The 17341-nt window shown below is 37.0% G+C and overlaps 1 protein-coding gene across 1 annotated transcript; it reads left to right on the top strand.

Moving 5' to 3' along the window:
• The first annotated feature begins 7629 nt into the window (after positions 1-7629).
• On the top strand, positions 7630-10153 carry LOC104420724 (GDSL lipase-like). Its single transcript, XM_039302564.1, has 4 exons — positions 7630-7885; positions 8113-8234; positions 8453-8653; positions 9926-10153. The coding sequence occupies exons 1-4, from the start codon at positions 7630-7632 to the stop codon at positions 10151-10153; spliced, it is 807 nt and encodes a 268-aa protein (XP_039158498.1).
• The last annotated feature ends 7188 nt before the right edge of the window (positions 10154-17341 follow it).

The raw sequence follows: 17341 nt of genomic DNA, 5'->3' as shown, positions 1-17341 counted from the left end.
CAACCTAACCAAAAGCCAAGACAAACATTCAATTAGAATATCAAATGCTTTAAATGCGGGGAGCAAGGCCACATTTCTACATATTGTAAGATCGAAAAAAAAAAAAAAAAAACTCAATGAGCGATGTCTTGATAATAATACTCTTAATCAAAACAACGAAGTCTTCAATTCTGTTAGCTTAGAAAGATTAGAATAATATAAGAAAATCAATCAAACAAAACCAATTACAACCTATAATCCTAAAGATGTTCTTGACAGACACAATCATGTCTGACAAAGACCAATTAAAATCCAACATCTTCATTATGAAATTAAAAAACAACAGTTTGAAATCAAAGCCCTCAAGGCATCCCAAGCACAAATTATAAAAGAAATTTCAGAAAATCAGTCTCAGCTTTCCAAAGGAAAAGCTGAACAGACTGTTTCCACACCACCTATAACAGATCCAGATTTTATAATGATTCTTTGGAAAATACCCTCCAAAAAATGGATCATTTCAGTTGCCACATCTATTAATGACAAATTCGTTCTCGAGACCATCTCACTTTCAATACATGAGCAGACCTGAACTATATCAAAGAATGTCTCATTCCGATCAAAGAATGTCTCATTCCAATTAACAAAGTCCACAAAAGGCAAACTTCCCTCCATATGGCGAGTCTTTCTTTCGCTATCCCACCAGCAGATTCACTAACGGATGTCATTCTTGCTGATCACATTGGTAATCCCATAACCGTGCTTTTTCTTTCCCCATAAATGATTGACTGTCTAATCAAATCTCTTGGCGTGATTCAGCTGAATATGCGAAGTTGCCACTGATCCCACCATATCTCCAGCTAAAGAATGACTTTCACCTAAAACTTCCCAAGAATTCGCATGTTGAGTCTCTTCCTTGTCTTTCCTGTGATGTTTTCTCATATACACCACTTGGGTCATCTTCCTCAATTTTGCCTTCTTAGATGGTGGATTTCGAGACTCAGCTGAAGCAGTTTGAGAATCTGGTGAAGAACCTGAGGGAGAGACTTGGGGATGAGAGGCGAAGAGAATAATTTCGGAGGCAACAATTACGCGACCCTGTTCTCAACAATCCAAATCTGTTTCAGTCTGTTTCCATGGAAGGTTACGTGGGGTTGGTGATTGGCAATATTAGCACTTTGCTCGAGGTGTTTATATCATTGGTTTCCCTCCAATTCCGGAGCAACCGAGCAATCTTTAATCCTTATAAACAAGTCAATCAGGTTGCCATTATTGGAAGGATTTTGTTGACAAACACATCTTCTTGTCAAACAAAATTTAGGTGTCATTTATTCTTTTAAGAAAACTTCAATGAACACTCCTTCAAAAAGGACCGTTGACACTTAAATTTTGTCTACAGATAGTCATTTATTGTATTGGAAAATTATGGATCAACTCTGACTTCTAAACACAAGTATCACTCACGGTTCACATTTGCATCACATTTAGGATCCATTTGGCATTCTTCTGTATATTGGGACTAACTCATTTACTAACTCATATGATAGGGAGCCAAAGACGGATTTGACGAGTTGCCCAGTGGAGAATTCATGATCATAAGGAACGAATGCTTAAAACGATGTGTTCCAACATTCTTGGAGCTTGAACATTAAGGATAAGCTGAGGATTTAAATTTTCAATAGTTTTAGACCTCAAACCCCAGCCTGAAAGGTAAGGCAGGCCCATAATCAAATTTCCAACATTGTGGGAGCCCGAAGCTAGCTCAATGAGCTTGGGAGCATGCTTTCCAAGAATGTGGGATTCCCGGGGTCTTAGACCATGACATATGCATGATGGATAAATCATGGATATTTCTGGACAATCTAGTAGAGCATGCACTTAAACTAATTTTTTGGCCAACACTCGAAGAGTCAAATGTGACAGCAACGACCAACATTCTCATGTCATTCTCTACTAGAAATGGATGCTAGAAAAAACCTCATTTTCACATTAATGACTATGCAACAACATTAGTGTTTAACATACATCAACTCATTTCTTTGAAAAAAACCACATTCTCTAGTAAAATTGACGTTCATCAGTCTTTCATGTCTTGGGAACATCAGTTCACATCCCTCCCACAAAAGCAACAACCAAGTGGAAAGTAACATTATTGTTTCAGCAATGGTCACTTTGTCCCATAGTCACTCAATACAATTACATCTTATGACGACCTCTTCCCTTTTTTAAGCATCAAGACTTCAACCTACACATTGTTGTTCATCTTCACCACATGCCCATCCTTTCCGGCAACATATTGTGCAGAGAGTTGAACTTTTGTTTGGTGTTATTCTGTGATATCCTGAAATTTGGCTCATTATCGAAATATATGAAATAGTTATTTCATTAATGCACTGATAGTTAATTTACTCTAAACTGATCACTTATGAGTAAATTAATCTATTGGGCGTGGTCGTAAAAGAGTTGAAATGCAAGAGACCAGAGAATTTGATCAGAGATCAATCGCTCGATCATAAGGATCGGCAAGGGTCAATACTATGTTGTTATAAGTCAATTATCAAACGAATATAAATCGATTCAACGGAAGTATATAGTTGGTTCGCAAGTAGTTCCGCGCGACTATGATACTCAAGTCATACGAAAATAAACCGATTTTCTATTGATATTATACTCAGAGTACGTAATTGAACCATTACGATTACATGACAACTAAGGATCATCCCGATTCAAAGAGACACAAATGTGGATAAAAAATTATCAACTATAGGCCAACCGCTTAAAAACCCCTAAAAGCCACCCGATAGTTTAGGTCGTACTAAACTCGCATTTGATTGATTTTAAACAAGAAATTTAATTCGATTTCGAGTATCAACCTTTCGAGGGTTTCAAGACTAAATTATTGGATGTCGCTTCATTATCCGTCGAATTATCCGCAAGTTCATAATTTTCGAAAAAGGAATTATCGGATGAAAATTGGAAGTTGAAAAGGGAACTAAGACCCAGTGGCAAAGTTGTGATTTATTGGCCAAAGTTTTGGTTTTAAAGAAAAAGAGAAAAATAAGAAGATATTGTGGGAACATAATGCTAGGCCATGAGGGTTTTAAGGGGGTTGAAGGGAAATTTCATGGAATTTTGGAAGAAATCTTGAGGAAATCATTGGGAAATCTTTTGTTTCTTTTTATTTCTTCTCTCCTCCCCTCCCCTCCCCTCCCCTCCCTCTTAAGCCGAAGACCCCACTCTTCTTCCCCTCCTTCATTTTTGCTCTCCATTTTCCTCTCTTCACCATCTTCATCTTCTTCCCTTTTTATTCTCCTCAAGCCACCCATCTCCACCACCATCACCCACCCTCACCACCGTCCACCACCACCGCAACACCGCCGCCCACACCATTGTCCACCGCCACACGTATCACCACCTTCGACGCCACCAAACCACCCTCTCCGTCATTCTTGCCGCCTGCTCGAGCCACCCATTATGCTGGCCATCCGCTTGCTTCCCTAGCACTGTCCACCATCACCGTTACGCCGCCGAGCCACCACCTCCATCTCCACTGCTGGCTCACATCCACTGAACACCCTCCCCTTGGTGGCCAAGAGCCTCAAGGGTTTTGCTGCCACCGTCAAGTCTCCGTTCAAGCTGTGACCATCACGTCATCGCCCCGCTGTCACTACGAGTCCGTCGCCGCCAGAAAACATATGAGTTAACTCATAATCCTTGATTAAGTAGTTAATTGCATTTAGGGGTAGATTAGTTTAGACTAGTGGTGATTAGTGCTAAATAAGTATAGTTTAGCTTTAATTATGTTTAAGGACGATTTAGATTAAATTTAAGTGCGATTATTTTAAGTAATCACGGTTAATCTTAATTAATATTGGTTAGACTAATTAATTGAGCTTCGTTTAATTCACCGTGATTTGTTTAATTAATCGCAATTATCCTAATTAATCGTAATTATTTAAATTAATGGTGATTAGTTTTAATTAAATATAGTTAGATAAATTAATGATGGTTAGTCTTAATTAATCATAGTAGCCTAATTAATCACAATTAGTGGAAATTAATGACGGATTAACCATTAAGTAGAATTTTACACTTGTTTTATTGGATTGATTTATGCGTAATTCTGATTGATTGAACTTGCTATGCAGTGTTATTGACATGTCCAATGTATGCGCGCTATTTACTATTTCCAAATAAGGTTTTATGGGCAAGAAAATAGCAAATTTTGAGATGTTGGGTTCAGACATTGGATTTTAGATGTTAACTGGGGCAATGGGGTTTTAAAATGAAAGCGTGCAAAATTTGGCAAGTTGATTTTAAGTATGTAACCATGTGCAAATACTTAACCACAATTTTAAGAGTAAAAAAATTGCCGAAACTTGTTGTTTGAGCACACACTCTTATACATTGGGCTAATTTTTATTTTATTTTTTTGGTCAGTTATATCGGGCTAATTAATGGCAATAAAATTGGCTTGATTGTTGGCTTGCTTGAGTATTCACTTAGGTACGTTTGGTAACGTTTTTGTTCCAAAAAAAAAAATTGATGACTCGGGAAACCTCGAAAGCCGACAGCCGACGAGAAGAACCTGGGGGCAACATAGGGAAACCACCACCCCATGCCACCGGGTAAGTCACAAGTAACTCCACCAGCCTCCTTGCGTTGCAAGGACTTCGAACCTCTCACCTCTCTCGCAAAGGATCACTGAAGCCTACCCAGTGGAGCCACCACGGCCGGTGATTTGTTCAAAAATTGTTCTAGGGAACAGAAACTGAAACAATTTTTTAACAGAAGAACACATTTGGTAAACTTGTATAATTTCTATTCTTGGAATAGAAAAAAAAAACAGAAACATGTTTGGTAAACTTGTATAATTTTTTTATTTCTTTTAATATTTTAATATTTTTATTTTATTTTTCCTTTTTCTTTTTTCTTTTTTTCTTCCTTTTGGCCGAGTCACGGCCTCGGCCATGGCCGGCAAAAAAAAGAAAAGAAAAGAAGAAGAAAAGAAATAGAAGGAAAAAATATGAGAGAGAAAAATCATTTCTCGAAAGTGTTCTGAGAATAAAAAAAACATGTTTTTTTTTTTATTGTTTCTATTCGGGAACAAAAAAAATAGATTTTTTTGTTCCGGGAACAAAAGTATAAATAAATGCGTTTCTGTTCTTTTTTGTTCCCGAAACAAAAGAACAGAAATTGTGCTCCAAGGAACAAAAAAAAGAACACAAACAAACAAGCCCTTAATTGAATTTGTCCCCCAACGAAAGTTTGGAGATGATACTCGATGTTTATCGAATGTCCCATAAGGGTCTGGATGCCAAGTCGTGGTTGAAACCAAACCGATGCTCCTTAGAGAATACCATCTAGGTGGGAGTTCTAAACAATACCATGCCTAATAGGGCAAGATGATGGCTGGTCATGCCGAAAGACCGTCGACTCTTGTATTAACTGTGGCTTGAAGGGTTGTAATAATTGGAACACGTGTGTTAGCAATGTGCATGGAATTTATAAAATGTATTCCGATTATTGTTTACACTTGTTACATTGTCATTGCCATTTGTGATGTACTAATGTGCGGGAGTGTACCAAGGCAAGGTAAGTTCGTATAGCACTCGTGTTTAAGTTGCCTTCAAGACGAATTAGCATCATAGTCGAGACTTAGGTCGTTGATCCGCTCCGTTGTGGTTTATTATTTTCAAGCCTATAGTATGGAGAACCATCGTGCTTGGTTCGAGATTCCTTTGGAGGCAACGGATTGGCCTAGAGTTAGTAAAGCCGAAGTTAACCCTGACCCTTCTGACCATTTTTGCCCATAGGTCGTTTAGGAGTTACCTTTTGATGTAGACTTGTAAATGTCAAACTCATAGGGTTAACAAGTTAATAATTAAAGAGATAAGTGCTATAGAAGTCCTAAAACTTGTCACGAAAATACAATTGAGTCTTAAAACTTGCAAAAAGTGCAATCAAGTCCTAAAACTTGTCCAATTATTTCAATCGAGTCCTAAAGTTAACGCCATTAACTTTTTTAACGGAAAATGCTAATGTGGCATTTAAAATTAATTTTTATTTTCCATGTGGCTTTTTTAATTTTTTTATTCAATTTTAAAAAAATTATATTTAAAAAATAAAAAAGAAAAGCTAAAATTTATTTTTAAAAAAAGGCAGCTCAATTGAAACAATTTTTAAATCTAATTTAAATAGCTGCGGAGGGAGGGGTGAGAGAGAATTCGTTGTGCCTTAGTCTCGAGGAGTACGTGTTCTTTGATTTTAACAGAGCAAGAGGGCTTATCGTTAATTTGCGCAATTGATGTGGAATAGAAGTTCATGCAAAATCAAGTCTTATAACCTGGAAGCATTGTTCAAACATCGGAATATTTGGTTTTTTTGCTTTTGAAAGTCTAGGGCAAATAATGGGAACCAAGCTTCATCTCATGAATAAATAAGGCATAGTGTCACGGTTTGAACTTTTTATTGCATTAATGTTGTTATAAAGCGAGGAAGCAATTGGTAGTGAATAAATTTTATGATGTTTGATACATGATATTTGCGATCAATTCTATTGCCAGACTATTAGAAAGCTCACAAACGTCCTACGATTCTTAAAAACCAGTTCAGTCGAGGCTCTTGTTATGCGCAAATGGCCTTGCAAATTAAACTCAATTTGCGAGATTTAAACGGGTAATTTCCAATTCTGAGTTGGAAATCCTCTACATCCTTACCAACTAAGACAATCGTTTATGGTTTGCATTGCCATACAAAAATGTAACCTGGGTATCATAACACGACCGAAGATCTATATTTATACCGACTTCGGTGCGAAAGATTTTGAGGACAAAATGGAAGGAAGGGTGAATTCGGAGAGAGTTTATGAAGGGCAAGCTCAAAAACTTGCCAAGAAAAAGTTACGCTGTTCGTGTCCCAATTCCAACAAGAAAAGGTCAGTTGCTTCTAGTAAATTATTAGGGCTTATAAAGTTTTACAAAATTACCATCAACTATTTTAAAAATGGCGCGCTTTTGCTCATCTTGAGATAATCATTTAAATTTAAAGGATCCATATCCTATTGCAAATGTGTTTTTGACCTTTTATCCAAATCAATGGCGATGGATATGGATCGCGCGAGAAAAAAATTATGAAGTCTCTATAATAAGATATAGTTAAGTTATTTTGTAAATCACAAAGTGCAATTTTCTTTTTATAACAAAACTATATTTACGGAACTATATTTAGGGAACTTTCATTTTGTGCGAGAGCTATTCTTCTCTTTGTTGTATAAGAGGGCCGACAACAATCGTAAGAGACGACGCATGCCCTGGCGGGCCAACTAAGGATCTGTCCAAGTCAATTCACCGAGAAGATTTACGACTTTCTAGCACCAGACTTTTTTTAGTCGTCAACAATGAATTATATCTCCATCTATTCTCTCTAGAACAATTATAACATAGAACAAAAATGACCCCCCAAAATGCTTTACGATACCACTGTTTATAGAGCGGCTGCGAACATGCGTAAGACAGTACGCATGTTGGCAGACGATGCAGACTCGAGAAGATAAACCTTTGACGCCGCCCCTCATGGCTTTAATACGTGTCCTATCAAGTTCCTTATAAATAACGAGCTGGTAATCTGAATCCCACCCAGATCCAGATCACCATGTCGACCCCGAACCTGCACATGATCTTGCTCGCTATTTTTGCGACCTTCGCCGTCTCAACTCGCTGCAACATGAATCAATCCCCACATGGCGTCGCTCTCTTCATCTTTGGGGACTCCCTCGCTGATGCAGGGACCAACAATTACATAAACACCACCTCCTATTTCAAGGCGAACTTTTATCCCTATGGAGAGACTTTCTTCCATTATCCCACAGGAAGACCATCGAACGGCCGCCTAACTGTCGATTTCATCGGTAAGTTTTAGTCCGAGTCATGGGCAGCGTTTTGGAGCTTAGCTGTCCATCGTGGGATCGCGTCCCCTTCGTCCCGGCCTTCCTGTGCACCTCAGGGAAAATACTTGTTTGGAACTGGTCCATGATCACTTAACGTCATTCTCGCCTTCCTAATTAATTTATGACGAAGTCTTTTTCCTCCTTTTTTTTTTTCGGTTTTTGACTCTTTTTTTTTTTTTTTTTGGCAGCTGAATATGCAAAGCTACCGTTCATTCCACCGTATGTGCGGCTGCAAGAACATGGATTCATGGGAGGGGCGAATTTTGCTGGCGGTGGAGCCGGTGCTTTGGTTGATACTTTTCAAGGACTTGTATGTCGATAACTTTTCTCCTCGACCTATATAATGTACACAATAAAGTGATTGTTCATGCGATCCATCTAACGGTATTGCCCAATCTCTTTACCGTGTCGATGGACCCAGGGATAAGTCTCAATACTTGACACACCGCTTCTGAGTGCGCTAAACGTCCTTTTCAGACCAACAAATGAATAAATCACAGTGCAATTCTCCTTTTCCTTTTGGGTCAGGTGTCAAACTTGCACATGCAGTTGAAGCAAATGGAAGAGCTAGAGAAGATATTGAGGAAAGAACTGGGCAATGAGAAGGCAAAGACAATAATTTCCGAGGGTGTTTACTTTATATGCATAGGAAGCAATGACTACGTGGCGAGGGTTGCTGATAATCCTACTCCGTTTCAGTCCATTTCCATGGAAGATTACGTGGGGATGGTAATTGGAAACTGTTGGAGAAATCTTTCCAAAATATTTTGAAGCTGACAAAACGTTTCTATCAGTCTAGTCTAGATAAGTACAGATCTTCTGTTTAGAGTCTGAAGACTTTCAGATCACCAGACTCAAGACTCAAGACTCAAGACTTAAGACCATTCTCATTGACAGTGTTTCTAATCTAGTGACGAAGGCAATCCAGAGCCAAAGTATTTGGTTCAGGATTTGGTCTTATCCTCTGGAGAAGATCTCTTGGCTGGATAAATATAACGGATTCTTTTATTCGTAATCAAGATCGTTTGAAGATCCGATGGTCGACAAATTATTCTTGGAAGGTTCTATTCTTGGAAACCAAGATCCTGATTGTATGGGCGAACAGGATTGATGGGCTATCGTCAGGTTCCTTTAATAGCTCGAATGATCTTCTTGATTTATTCCGTCCAACGGGTAGATTAGAGGAATTCATTTGGTAAGTGCCAACGGATATGATGGCATAAAGGAGTATAAAAGGAAGACATTCTAGTTGCTTTAGTGCATGATCGATAGAGAAATTCAGTCCGAAGTACCTTGATTATTAGTCGATACATTCTCGAGCAAAATTGTACACAGAGAGTGTCTATACTTAGTGATACCTTGAACGAGTGTGGTAGATCATCTACACCGAGAAAGCAAGGGAGAACAACACTGTAACATCTCTTTGTTCATAGTGGAATCCAGCCAATAGGCTGTCAGTGCAGAAGAGTGGACGTAGGCTTGACATAAGCCGAACCACTATAAACCGCGTGTTTAATTTTCTCTTCTCTCAGTCTTACTTTGATTATCAATTGTCTCAAATCCATCAACTGTCTAGTATTGTGCAATTATCGAGAAAAATCTTTTATATACCTATTCACCCCCCTCTAGGCACTTATACTAGCTATATCAGAAACATCACCACCGTGCTCAAGGTATTAACCAATTTTTATGTCTATCACACACGTATAATGGATCATCTAAATATTCGGTGGTCTCCGAATATTCGAGTGTAGCAGAAGTAGGAGTTGCGCAAATTTTCTAGTGTTATTATCTAGAGATCAAGTGATCAGATCAATTTTCGCACATTTCGATTAGTTCATATCTCCGGACGACCTTAGAGACACGCCCCACGCTTGTGTGTTTGCAAGTGAACCTTGTCGTTTTGGTCTCACGGTAAATAAGATTTTGCTTAGACATCTGTCAATTGTTATGGCATTTCAAGGGGATGATAACGAATTGCTCTCTGACTCTTCTTTTCAGGGAATATATGAAGTAGGAGGAAGAAAATTTGCAGTGATGGGAGTAGGGCAAATTGGGTGTGTGCCAGGTATGAGATCATCAACCAGAAACGGTTCTTGCTCGGATGAAGTCAACAAACTCGCAAAGCTTCACAACACTGCTCTTACTGCAATTCTCCCAAAGCTGGAGTCTCAACTGCAAGGATTCAAGTACTCCTACTTCGACTTCTATACTGCGCTCAGCGAATGAATCCGATACCCATCAAAATATGGTCGGAACCTCATACCGCTTTGCGCCCTTAATTGCCTTATTCGAAGCACATAACAATCAGAATTAATGTGAAACTTTATTCCAGGTTTCAAGGTTGCGAGAACGGCGTGCTGTGGTTCCGGCCCGTACCGCTCAATCTCAAGCTGTGGCGGTATGAGAGGGGTGAGAGAATATTCATTGTGCCATCGTCCCAAGAAATACGTGTTCTTCGACTCCTTCCATCCAAGTGAGCGGGCCAACCAACAATTTGCGCAGTTGATGTGGAACGGAAGTCTGAGTGTAACCAGTCCCCGTAACCTGGAAGCATTGTTCAGAGGCGAGCATGTTTGAGTCTTTTTCGTTTTGCTTTCAAAGCATTGGACAGATTAACAGACGCACTGAGCGCTATTGTCATGAATAAACGAGTCTCGTCTCGGCTTGATTTTATGCTTGCAATTTCATAGTAATGATTGTTAAGGGGAGGAGGCAATGGTGATGGAGCAAAACGCTGGTCTTGGCTCTTCATCTTGCCCAATGGCTAATGAAGCCCATTGTTTCTTGTTTCTTTCGAAATGAAAAGTCAGAAATTATAGAAGGCTGCTCTAAGTAAATTGAATTCAATTCGACACCCTGCTCAAGGCCCCCTCGTCTGTCCATTCTGTTACCTGTTTCCCTTTAAATGGTCGAAGACATGCGCGTGCATAGCCACATCAACATGCCTTTAGTAAAAACATATTCTTATTGTCCAAGCAACACCAACCAAAAATGGGAAAGTCGTCCGCCAGAAAGTTCCAAATGACAAAATTAAAATAAGCCCGTGATTCAACAGGCTCTCACCATCGAGTATATGCCAACATTGGTGGACCTAACGCTGCAAGTAAATGCTCTTCGTCTCTCATTTCACAGAACTTGCAGAATTGCAACTTTAATTTGAACTTTTTTCAGGAAGCCTGTTACATATTCATGCGTAGCCGTTCACGCATATGCAGCACTAGCAGGATAACAATAGAGAAAAACAGCCTCCCCTCCATATCCTCTGTTCATTACAATCTCAATCAGATAATCGAGTCTTAATCGGTTCTCTCCTAATTTTAGTTCACTTTGCGCTCGTTGAACATTTCCTGCTTTACACTATTCGTCATCTAAACTTATGAAGAGCAACTCTTCAACATGATTATCCAACCCTACAACAATCAAGAACTGAAAGCTATTGCAAATCGACTTGATTCTTCCATGTACTCCTACTAGGCACGAAGAGCTGCATTTCGAAGAGCAGTAAATGCCATGACGGTCTAGGAACTATGAAACGCCACTCAAAGAAATTGAGGTTTTTTTTTAATCAAAGATCCATGGCTAGTATGTTGGCTCCAAGACTGGTCAAATGGCAAAGCAATACCAGACCGCCTTACTTTGATGGAAATGAATACAACATATGGAAAAACAAGATGAAAGCATTCCTAAGATCAAAGGATCCTCTGGAATGGGACTTGGTAGACAAAGGAATCATTCCTAAAGCTACATCTATCTCAAAGAGAGGAAAAGATGCTATTGAGTCTAGTGAAATGACTCAAGAAGAGATAACCAAGAGACAAGCTCTTGATGCAAAAGTAATTTATTCTTTATATTGTGCATTATCACCTACTGAATATAACAGAATATCTTCTTGTATTACAGCTAAAGAAGTCTGGGATAGATTACACATTACCTATGAAGGAATTGATCGAGTGAAATAAACCAGAATCAACATTCTGCTCGGTCAATACGAAGCATTCAAAATGAAATCAGGAGAATCTATCACTAACATATTTAGCCGTTTTACAGAAATCGTGAATGATCTTGAAAATCAAAGTCAACCAATTTCTGATCCCATAAAAGTAAACAAGCTACTGCATGGACTCTCCAAGGATTGGAATCACATCAAATCCTCAATCCGAGAGACTCAAAGGATTATGCCACTCTCCGTTGATGAATTGATCGGCACTCTTTAATCCTATGAAGTGGAACAACTCAATGATGAAGATCCCGAAGGTAAGAAGTCCATCGCTTTAATATCTAATGTTGTTTTTGATGAAACAGACTCAGAAAATGGCATGGACGACGAAGAACTTGCTTTTATGATCAAGAAATTCAAAAGGCTGAGTAGAAAAATAAGGAAGTTTAGTGAAAGAAGACAATACAAGCAGAATGGCCAGAAAAGAATAATGAAAGAAGATGATGAGCAAGGAAATATATGCTTGACGGCACATTCAGTGGACTCGGATTCCCGAGTCGACTTAGACACTGAACTCGGAATCGAGTCGACTCAAACACTGACTCGGAATCCGATAAGGAAATCAAGGTAAGTCATTCAAAATTCCTCTCAAAGTTTCAAAGTATATAAATGAGCTTTGCTCAAATCTCAAATCTTCTCTTAAAATGATCTTCGAACTTAAAAAGGAGAATTCTCGGCTTAGGCAACAAGATCTTTCTCAAAAAGAAAATTTTGAAATTTTGCAAAAAGATTTTTTTTTACAAACAAAAGAAAATGATTTTTTAAAGAAAGAATTTTCAAATATTTCGACAAGATTTTCAAATGATTCAAAAACATTAGAACATATCATTTCTATACAAGTACCTTACTATAATAAGTCGGGACTTGGTTTCAATAAGGAAAATAATTCTTTAATTAATTTTCCTAAAGTAAAAGAAAGACTTAAACAAAGACTTCCAAAGGCATTTTACAAAAATCATTTTCAAAAATTGTTTGTAAAACCTGTTGATGGAAATGACGTCAAGTGTTCAAATTGTGGAGATTCGGAACACTTTGAGAAAAAATGTCCTAAAGTCTGGAGACCTATCAAGAAAAATTGGATAAAAACAGCATACTCTACTAACTCTCATGGACCCAAGAAAAATTGGGTACCAAAGAAAAGATGAGTTGTTTTTGCAGGATATGAAGAAGAAAGAAGAAAGAGGATTTGGTAAGGAAATTTTTATTCTCAATTTGATTTGGGCAATAATTCTCATTATACCTGATATTCTGATATATCCTTGGTTGATTGAGATTTTATAATGATCATATTCCTTGATTTGTTTTATTGAAGAAAGAATCACATGATATGTTTTTGTGATTCGAGATTTAATACGTGTGATCATTTTTTATATCATGCTTAAAGACAAATGAATTTATTTGGTTTGATTTTATACTCTCAGATTTTGTCATATTTTGCCAAATAAAAATATGTTTTACGTGATATTAATTTATGATGCAAGATATTTTTAGATACTCAAAGATTTTATTCTCTTTGATTTTATCGTATTATGACTAAGTAAGAATTTCTTTTTCAAGATATTATTGTGCATAATATTCTTTCTTTGAATACTTTATTATGATGAATTAAGAAAGAATATTTGATTATGGAGATTTCATATTTTACTCTAACGAAATGGAAGGATCCAAATTGATGGATACCAAAAAGGAAATGAGTTGATTGCAAGAAATTCAATAAGGCAAGAATGATTGCAAATCTACGCAGATTTTGGTGCAATAAGAAAAGAATCTCAAGCGAAAATTGGTAATGATTTTTTTTTAAAATCAATGGTATATTTGAAACATATACCTGGGTAAGAGAATTTTTTTTTTTATCCCGCCTTGCAAATTTCTACGTACATTCATCATGATGATTATATTGCGAATATCTTTTGTTACAAATATAAGGTATTGCAATTTTGGCACATGACAAAAATATATATTTTCCTTTTGCAAAATGCATATCTAAAATTTATGCTCAAGGAAATATCTTTGATCTCGAAAGATATTATTGCATATTCATGGATATTCTTGCTATATTCTTAGAAGATATATTATATCTAGCAAGTTTGATCCGGAAATCAAAGGAAGATATTACATGATATTTTTGCAAAGATGATTATCTATCATACAAGATTTTGCAGGTGACAATAGAATCTTCCATATGAATTTTGGAAAGCTCGATCTGAAAATTATGAAAGATTCTATACTATCTTTTGAAGGTTTAAAAATTCCCTTCCTTGTGCAAAATTTTTGCTTATTGAGGAAATCCCTTATGTGTTGTACGAAAGGTTGAATAGTTCTGAATTTTAATATTTGATAATTTTATATATGCTATTCAATTTATTTATTTGAAGAAAAGGGCATTATATATTACGTGGATATTATTACAGCTTATTTGTGGAAAAAGTTTGTTAAGTTGATACAGGTTGAATTCGAGAAAAGCTTAATTGAAGAAAATAAATTTTTGCCTCGAATTTCAAAATGCAAGTGATCGTTGCAGATGTTGTTGCTACAAAGGAAATACTGGAAAAATATTCTGTTCAACAAGTAACAATTGTTTCTATTCGCAAATATTGCCATGATCACAGGGGGAGAAAGCAAATCCAAAAGAAAAGGAAAAGAATCGTGATCATCTCAAAAAGGCAACAAATTGAGGGGGAGTATTGATCAATTATGGAAAAATCTTTTTGGATTGATCGTGATCTTGTTATGGATGGAAGAAAAGGTAAATGTGTCAGAATTTGTTCAAAAAAAATCCGGTTAGTGCATCTTTTATTACTTTTTGTCATTAATAAATCTTGTATTGATATTATCATTTTATTATGACAAAAAGGATAAGTGAATTTTATAATGCATCCGTGATTTTTATTGGATATTTGCATATATATATGATCGAAGTGAGTTATATTGTTTTTAATATTCGATTTACCTTATAAAAGCTGATTTTTTGAAATTATGCAAGACATATTTGTTATCATTCTTTATGTGATACTTTTTCCATCATAATGGCTTTTTGATTATGACAAAAAGGGGGAGAAGATATGAATATGCATATGTGTTAATTGGTTATTGCATAATATTGAGCTGCGATTATTTTTTCTATATATTGTTATGCTCAATCTATTTGCTATCTTCTAATATCCTTTGATTTAAATTAATATTTTTAAAAACGTGTTTACAAATTTGCATATTCAGATATTGTTTTGTCATCATCAAAAAGGGGGAAATTGTTAGGGAAATCTCTTATGATGTTTTGAAGATGACGAAATAAATCAAAGGCTACTAACATGTTTGATGGTTGAGTAATAGACCATGCAGATGATAGAATCAAAGTCTATACTTGGAATAACCAGAAAGCAGACTCTATTTAAAGCTAAACTAGAAGACAGACTCTATGCTGAAGCGGAATATGTTCAGACTCAGATTGTAAAGTCTATTGCACTCATATTCAAATTGTAAAGCCTATGGCTCTCAGACTTTACATCCAGATTCGACAAAACGTAACTCAAGCCTAATCATATAACGGCTAGTGATCTAATTTGGATTCCACATCAAGATTGATTTGATTGAGTCAATCTATTTGATTGATGATTAGATTTTGAAGACAATAACTTTTTATATGAAGAATCTTTACTTATGGAAACCAAGATTCTGTTTGTATGGGCGATCGGAATTATTTTGGGATTCTACCTTTGTCACTCAACGGCTACCAAATCTTCTAGATACAGAGCTGTCCAATAGGTATATTGGAAGACGATTCTCTGAGATACTGTCCAACGGCTAGTTTGGAAGTGGAGAAGTATTTAAGGAGATGAAGGACCAATGAGCAAGTAAGAGATAGAGCGTAGAATTTATAATTCCAAAGTCTGAGCAACCTTCAATCATACACTTGTCTTTGGAGAGCTTAAACGTTTGTGATCGTAAAACAAATACCAAAAGAGTGACTTAGTGAAATAGTGTGATCTACTAAGTATTTGCACTCGAAGTTATAATCTCTTGTCGATTGCATAGTGGAATCCAGCCAAGAAGGCTGTTTGCGTGGGAGAGTAGACGTAGGCTTGGATTAAGCCGAACCACTATAAATCTTGTGTTCTTATTCTCTTCCTTAACTCCTTTATTTTACTCAAAATTTATTTTATTCCGCATATATTTACCAAGGTTTATTTTAAACACCTATTCACCCCCCTCTAGGTGTTCATACTAGCATTTTCACCTTGGATGCCCCTAGATGTTGCATTGCTGCTATGATTTCCTCCATAATGACTGGTTCTACTAATTTTTTATTCATATTCCCATCAACTGAAGTTGGAATTTGTTGAATGACAAGTTGTAGGTTGCGCTGCCCCACTGATTTATATAAGTCACTGAAGTATGATGCTATTATTTCCTTCAAGGGCTGATCCTCCTTCACCCATTCATCATCAGCATTTTTGAGCAAGGTAATTCTATTTCTAGCTCTCCTCTTAATCGTTGTCGCATGAAAGAATTTTGTGTTTCTATCTCCCCATTTTAACCATGTAATTCTAGAGTGCATACCCCAGTACATCTCCTCTTATCGCCATAGTTTTTCGATTTCCTGAGTTATACTTTTCGCTATCTCGCTTTCTTTGTCTGTATGAGGATCATTTGTCAACCTTTGTAATTCATTCCTCAGCTCATTGATTCTGATTTTTGCATTACAGAGGCTTTTCTTACTCCAACTTTCTAGTTTTTGTGCCACTTTCTATAGCTTCTCCACCATGTTCAAATTCTAGGATTCCAATTCAGCCCATGTATTGTTAACAAGTTGCCCACATTCCTCATTTTCTGAACAGAATGCCTCATATTTAAAAGCCCTATTTTTCCTCTTCATTCTCCAGTTAAATGAGAGCAGGAGTGGACTATGGTCCGACCCAATGGCTAGTAGAGTTGTACAATCAGCATTAGGATGTGCTATCCTCCATTCCATATCATATAGCGCTCTATCCAGTCGTTTCTTGACTAATTGCTCCCATGTTTTGTTGTTTTTCCAAGTGAAAGCACAGCCCTTGCTCTCCAGGTCCATTAAAGAGCATTGGAGAAGAAAGTGCCTAAATGCAGTAAGCCTGTAAGTTTCAACCCTCTTTTTGCCCACTTTTTCCCAATGGTACAGTATTTCGTTGAAATCCCCCAAGCAAAGCCAAGGTAGATGGTGTCGGATACTAATTCTACATAAAGTCTCCCATAACAGCACTCTTTCTTGGAATTCATTAGGAGCATGTACAAAGGTGATATGCATCCATTGTTGTATTTCCTTAAGTAAGCACTGGACATTAATATAGTTTTTTGACCAAGAGTCTATATGTAACTCTACCTGCTCATCCTAGAATAGAGCTAAACCCCCTGCACTTCCTTCCGGATCTACCACGAAACTGTTT

Source organism: Eucalyptus grandis, chromosome 9 (assembly GCF_016545825.1).
Source record: "Eucalyptus grandis isolate ANBG69807.140 chromosome 9, ASM1654582v1, whole genome shotgun sequence".
NCBI classification, from domain to species: Eukaryota; Viridiplantae; Streptophyta; class Magnoliopsida; order Myrtales; family Myrtaceae; genus Eucalyptus; species Eucalyptus grandis.
This window is presented reverse-complemented; position numbering and strand designations above follow the sequence as displayed.

What these genes read in the sequence shown, in the direction of transcription:
- LOC104420724 (XM_039302564.1), top strand. Translation starts at nt 7,630, where the DNA reads ATGTCGACCCCGAACCTGCACATGATCTTGCTCGCTATTTTTGCGACC. An exon ending in CCTAACTGTCGATTTCATCG is followed by an intron (nt 7,886 to 8,112) that starts GTAAGTTTTAGT and finishes TTTTTTTGGCAG; the next exon opens with CTGAATATGCAAAGCTACCG. An exon ending in TTGATACTTTTCAAGGACTT is followed by an intron (nt 8,235 to 8,452) that starts GTATGTCGATAA and finishes CTTTTGGGTCAG; the next exon opens with GTGTCAAACTTGCACATGCA.